Source organism: Etheostoma cragini, chromosome 13 (assembly GCF_013103735.1).
Source record: "Etheostoma cragini isolate CJK2018 chromosome 13, CSU_Ecrag_1.0, whole genome shotgun sequence".
Taxonomy (NCBI): Eukaryota; Metazoa; Chordata; class Actinopteri; order Perciformes; family Percidae; genus Etheostoma; species Etheostoma cragini.
In genome coordinates this window covers 20,836,825-20,843,742 of record NC_048419.1, presented here as the reverse complement: position 1 = coordinate 20,843,742, position 6,918 = coordinate 20,836,825, and the positions used below count along the sequence as shown (strand labels likewise).

The 6,918-nt window shown below is 42.7% G+C and overlaps 1 protein-coding gene across 2 annotated transcripts in view; it reads left to right on the top strand.

Moving 5' to 3' along the window:
• Positions 1-868, top strand: part of dtx2 (deltex 2, E3 ubiquitin ligase) — a 14,853-nt gene extending 13,985 nt beyond the window's left edge. For both annotated transcript variants that reach the window (XM_034890186.1, XM_034890185.1), the window contains one exon: positions 499-868. In XM_034890186.1, the coding sequence (XP_034746077.1) occupies positions 499-750 (252 nt within the window). In that variant the 3' untranslated portion in view covers positions 751-868. The remainder of the gene's footprint in view (positions 1-498) is intronic.
• Positions 869-6,918: the final 6,050 nt, after the last annotated feature.

Sequence of the window (6,918 nt, the reverse complement as noted above, 5' to 3'; positions counted from 1 at the left end):
AACTCCTGAACCAATGTTTTAATTGGTTCAAAATAACCATATGCATATTTGTTTCCATCATTTTTCTAGTGGGCTACATAAGGAATTATGTAGAGCAGGATAGTCAGTGTTGTGTTTTAGAACCCCGATGGGTTTAAGACAAAGAAGCGAATTCCCCCATGCAGGAAGCCAGAACCACAAAGTCTTTAGACTTGATTAGACTCATTGAGGTCTGGGCTGTAGCACAAGGCTACAGCCCAGACCGCCATGACCTCAACCAGGGCATTTTACTGGTCCCTTGTTGTCGTTTTGTCTCCCTCCCGGCTTTCTTGTTAAATATATATAAAATAAAAATTTGATGAAAGAAAAAAAGGACTTAAATTATACGATCAATGATCTTAAAAATAAATAAAAAAAGTTGCCGTCTAGTTTACTGCCATACAAACATAAACACAGTGTGTGCTTTTGAATTAGAGCTTCCTAATGTTCGCTCTTTGTCTCTCTCTCTCTCTATGAAAGGTGCTGGAGCTGCTGAAGGTGGCGTGGATGAGACGCCTTATCTTCACTGTGGGAACGTCCAGCACCACCGGGGAGCCCGACACAGTGGTGTGGAACGGCATCCACCACAAAACCGAGATGATGTCCAACTTGTCGGGACACGGCTACCCCGACCCCAACTATTTGGACAATGTTCTGTCTGAGTTGGCCTCTCAGGGCGTGACCGAGGACTGCTTCAAACCTCCAGGCAGCAGCAGCAGTAGCAGCAGCTAGGTCACAGCTCCGGGCTCGTCACACAGCTGCAGGTGGACCCTCTGCAACCTCTCTCTCCTTAAGTTTCTCATCTGTCTGAACCGCATTGAGTGGACAGAGGGGGAGAAGTGAGCTACATTTAAAAAAATATATACATATATTGCATAGGGATGTTAAACTTCTCTCTGAACCATAGGTGACCCTTGTTAACCAACAAGCAGGCAACGGAGTCCCAATTCACCCATCCAGGATGCTCAGACACGCTTCCCACGCTCTGCGAACTTGTACAGGCCGCGCAACCAGGATGTTGGGTGTATTGTCACGGACACTTGCAGCCACTTTCCTGCTACTGCTTGCGCATGCATCTGTGCGACTAGGGTGGAAACCCAGTTCAAAATTAGAACCTCTTCCAAAATACCAACAACCCATAAAGAAAAAAAAAGTGTTTGTTCTGCTTATCGGTACCAACTACACAGGACGCTTCTGGTCGTCGCTGCACCATGCAATATAAGTTTTGTTAAGGCAGTATGGCCTTAGGCAGATTTGAGGGAGTCACAAGCACACGAGTCAGCCGTGCGCAGGTTTTCTATTCGGCATTGCGCGCCAATAGCTGTTTTCTGTCAGCGGCCTCCAATCGCACAGACATCATTCTCACCCCAGTATGATTTTTCCAAGATGCAATGAATGTTCCTTTGCATTTTTACTCATGTTTGACCGCAATTTCATGTATAAAGTAAACAAGGCTGCCTGCGTCCGTGTAGCGTGTTGAGAGACACAGGCAGAGTAGAGCATAGTCGCAGAGAGAAGAGCGTTTGTTTTCATCCCTCCCCTCAAAGAATCTTAATTTTTTTTTATTTTTAGGTCCTTATTTGATAGAACAGCATAGACATGAAAGGGGAGAGAGTGGGGAATGCATACAGCAAAGGGCCGCAGGTTAGAATTGAACCTGCAGCAACGACTTTGCCTCTGTACATGGGACGCGAGATCAAGAAGCTTGAAGAACCGGAGTTGATAAGCTGAATCCAAATCATTAAAATCTCCGCAGCTGTCCGAGCCCGTCTCCACCTGCGAGGTTGTCAGCTGTGTGTCTGCCCGGCCGACTGTGTGTAGGACGGCCGATTTGACCCGCTAGTCCTCATCCATATAGTGACAGGTATCACGTAGCTATGCGCTGTAAGCACGATAGATTGTATAGCCTATTTTACCATACAAAAACTTTTTGAATTGCTTTATTTAAATATTTTTTTTTTTAAACTGTTCAACTGATAGTACTAAATCGGTCAAAATGATTGTTGGTTAATCATTAACATCCCTAGTCTTGAAGGCTATCTGGAAGAATGCTTGCTGACAATGGTTGCTAGTCCACTACATTCCTGGAGACTCAACTCCTGAAAAGGCTCCTCGTACTATTGTCTCTTTTTAAGCAAACCTTCACAAACTGGAGATTGTGTTTTTTTCTTTGTTTTGTCCCCCCCTCCTCAAGAGGCTCATGTGTATCCCCCTGTCCAGTTACCATGAGAATAGCAGCTAACATTGGGGGTAAAAATCTCTCATTAAGCACTTTAGTTCTGACTGTGCATTTAGCTGACAGGATGTGTGATTTCCCGGTAAAGGGCAGTGAACTTGTTTTAAAATTGGGAAATTATGCAATTAAAATGTTTCTGCTGAAAGCCTTTGTGTGTTGCACAAAGACTTACTGAAACTTCAAATAGCAAAGTGAGTATATATTAGCCTAGTTGAGAAGAGGCAATACTGATGTAAATAACATAAAAAATAAACAAAAAAAGAGAAAAGAAAAGCAGTTGTGTCTACAAATGCCAGTCGAGAAGAACGTGCATTTCTTAACATTGAACTAGGGTTGTACCGAATAGTTCAAAGCTTTATTCATAGCGTTGACCTTCACATTGAACAATTCTTAAGATCTTGGGGCATTATTTAGTTGTTTATTATGCAGGACAGCTGAAGATGAGAGAGAGAAAGTGACGAGCAGCAAAGGGCTGCAGGTCGGAGTTGAACCTGCGGCCACTGCAACATAGACTGAGCCTTTGTACATAGTGCGCACACTCTACAAGTTGAACCAACCAGGCGCCCCAACAAAACATGACCCCCCCCCCCCCCCCCCCCCCCCCCCCCCCCCCCCCCCCCCCCCCCCCCCCCCCCCCCCGGCGTCATCACCACCCACCCAGATTAAAACAACAACAAGAACAACAGGAGCCCATCATACACTTTCCCCAGCACAAAAGGTCCCTAGTAGCCCTACTGAAAGCTCAAGTACCTTCTCCATTTTCTAGTGTAGACATCAAATCTGGAAAACAGTTTGTTTGACATTTGTTCAAATGCCGCCCCCTAGCACTAATATTTTATACTACTTGTAGAGTTAGATTCCAGTGGTGGCTGTGTAGTTAGTATTGTTTCAGATATGCGTGATCCACACATTTACAATAACTCCCCGGAGCGTCGTCTGTTGTAGCATCGCATTGCTACAAGCCTACGGGTGCGATTATTTCATGCCTTCATTGGATTGGCCTGTTGCCTATACACATTTTATGACAACTGACTAGTTATTATATAATCAAAAGAAAGTTGTTAAATTTTTTTTTTTTTTAAACCAGTGATTTATCACTTTTTTCAAATTGAGGATTTTGTTTAAGAATTATTTTAGGGTGATGACCTCAATATGATAACGAAACCGTCAATCGAAGCTTTGAATGTTTGTAAAAAAATAAATAAAAAGACAACATTCGGTACAGCCCTAAATTTTAGACTACGCCTGATTGGACCATCTGTTATATTTTATGCCCTAACCCTATTTTGATAAGCAGATGTCTAATGCACTCACAGTAATTTTTCATGTTCTGAATTTGCAGGAAATGTGCCCGCGGGGCATTCTGCTGGGATGGTTTTTGTCACTTAGTATGTAACAGTTTGTGCGGACAAGGGACAAGGTTGCATCGTATATAGCTCGACAACCTCAATCCTTTTGTCTAAAACAGATGGGGAAGGAACGCACGCGGGAATAGAAAATACTCTGGTTAAGGAAATTTTACGGTGTGACAATCAAGGTCATCAAACTTGTCTTGATTAAACAAGACACACGAAGCCGTGGCGAGCATGTTATGTTACCGCCGGCTGCAAACTCATCTGTTTTCACATGCATCATTCTGCTCACAGTACAGTTGCTGGACTGAGTCTTGACATGTATACAAGCAAAACTGAAAAAAACAGTCTCTGCAATAAAGAAAAGGCAAAATTAATCCTGATTTGGCCTCTGACTCCAGTTTTGTCTGAGGGATGCAGTTTTTACATTTAAGTTACCTTCATGAAGAAACGGCCTACAGTTGACAATCTACTTCCCACAAGGCTGCAGTGATGTTATGATCTAGTTCACGAGAAATGTGTGAATTAATTCCTCGTGGGGCTTATGAGCCTTGAATATGGAGGGGAATATTGTAGTGTTAAAACCCCACGGTGCTGGTTCTCTTAAGTGGCCTCATTACTTGGTGGCTGTATGACCATTCAGAGTGATCAGAGCTAATGGCTCCAAGTAGATGTCTGCCTGTGGCATTATAGATTTATATTAACCATCATCCTGTTGAGCGGTACTTACACTAATTGTGTCCTGACCTCCAGAGAAAGATAAATTGAATGTTAAGACAATCACACGTTCCATAAAATACTGTGAGAAAGTATGCAGTAAATAAAACAAGGCACTCTATCAGGAGCTATTTGAGCGGGCTTGCTCCAGCTGAAAGCTAGCGCCTCAGTGCATATCAGATTGCCTAGAAGTCACGTTTGTATTTCCTGCACTGATACCCCAAAAAGTTGACAAAGTTTAATATCCGAATTTTTTTTTTAAACGGTTGAGCATTGTTTTTAAATTAAGTGTATATGTATGCAGTTGTGGCATTTGTAAACTGCTCCAGTCACCAGTAAGCACACACTATGATCTGAGCTGTATTGCATTTGTAATTGTATAATCAAGTTAACTAATACATTTCCAATATATGTATAACAAAATGTAAATTAGTTATTTATTACATCTTCGTCCGCTTATCCGGTATGGGGTCGCGGGGAGAGCAGCTCCAGCAGGGGACCCAAACTTCCCTTTCCCAAGACACATCAACCAGCTCCGACTGGGGGATCCCGAGGAGTTTCCAGGCCAGGTTGGAGATATAATCCCTCCAACTAGTCCTGGGTCTTCCACGAGGCCTCCTCCCAGCTGGGCGTGCCTGGAACACCTTCCTAGAGAGGTGCCCAGGAGGCATCCTTAGCAGATGCCCGAACCACCTCAACTGGCCCCTTTCAACAACTCCGAGCTCCTCACCCTATCTCTAAGGGAGACGCCTAAGGGAGAACTATTGATGACAAAAAAGCAGTTTGAGAATTTTTTAAGCTAACCATCCACAACTGTCAAAAAGTCAATTATACAGCTAAATGCTGATTGTTTCCTTTTGCGGGCGACAAAATCTACACACTATAGCTTTAAAAGTAAAAGAAGCCGGATTTAAAATTGTCCTTGGATAAAAATAATAAAGTACGTCAGGTAAAATGTACTCTACATTGTTGTAGCAGTTGCAATACAAAATGGGAAAGGGTGCAAACATAGTGTAGGCTACATAAACAAAATAGAATGATGATGTATATGGCATGGTAGACCTTTTAAAAGTGAAAAACATTCAGGCGTCAAAATAAAATTGCATTAACATGTAAACGTGACATTGTTCGCATTACACCACAGAGCCCTCGGTACAAACCAGCGATGTGTGTTCTCTTTATAGATGACACTACGCAGCCGTAGTGCACAAAACTGATTATCATCAGTCAACAGCCGTTCTCATTGTAACCTAAGTGGAAATTAGGCAGACATGCTTATAGAATCAACAGCAGAATAAAACGGTACCAATATTCCACCCCAGCTAACAATTTTAGGTTTCCAGAACGTTCGTTTAAAATTTTGGTGGCGGGAACGTTCCCTGAAGGCTAGGTTTTGGTTGCATAAGTTAGTTTAACGTTCCCCTAACCTTGCAACCAGAAACACGTTAAAGCAAAAAAAATAAAAAAAATAAAAATAAATAAATAATTTGCTGTTCTACTTACCTGTGTGAAAGATATTCTGAGACTTGTGCACCGCATCGTCCTCCAAATGTTTTCCAAAGGTTCAACTTCCGCTACTTTATTTCGCCGTGCATCACCTGTCGACTCAACCTCTCTGCCGCTGCGCCCCCCGTAGTCCCGTACACTTCGCGCTGAATGAGGCTCTACAGTCCCAACTGTTACAGACACTAGGGTCGCAAACAGCAGAGAGTCCTCGCACCCACATACACACACACCTCCCTCCCTGGAGGTAACAGTTCCTGAGTATGGGTAGAAGTCGCCGCTGGCGTTGGAGGAGCTCACCCTGTGAGCCTTTTAGCGTTTAGCACGTTGCCACACCCAGCATGCACCTGTTTAATCAGGGTGGGGTCACTTAGCTGCAAGAGGTTGCTGTAAGTCAGTGATTAATTAAAGTAACTGCCACCTTCTTCTTCTTCTTTTCATCAACGTCGAGGTACGTTAATGGTAACCATTTCCCCCACAATGACGTCATTCTAATGTGGTTAACAATATTCATAACATATTTCCAGAAAACGTCCTTAGAAATTACGGGGAAATGATGGACCTTTGACATCAACAATACGTCAACAGTTAGCAATTTCTTCACTAAAAGATGTGAACTGAAGGAAAAGAACTGATCTGAAAGAACAATAATTTGCCCAGCATTACTTAATTCAGTAAATATATATACATGCATCTTTCAGTCTGACTGATCAAACAGTAATATTACCTTTGTCTTTGCTATAGCTTATTCTTCATATTTTCCAAAAGCCCCCCCCCCCCCCCCAAAAAAAAAACCAACAACTGATATAACAAGCAAAACACTAGGAGGTAAAGATGGCCTTCTACAGATCAGACAGTACAGTACTGCACATCAAAAATAAACTCCAACAAAATGAAAGTGCAAGGCAACACATTTTATTTCAAAGGCCTAATTGGCGTTAAGGTACAGCATATTAAATATCGTTAGTCCAGAGACGGTCATCGCAGAATAACATACCATTCTTTCCTTTACATCAGGGGTCATCAACTATATTTGTCATAGGGCCAGAATTTTACCAGACAGTCTCCTTGGGGGCCGGACCCTTAAATAAA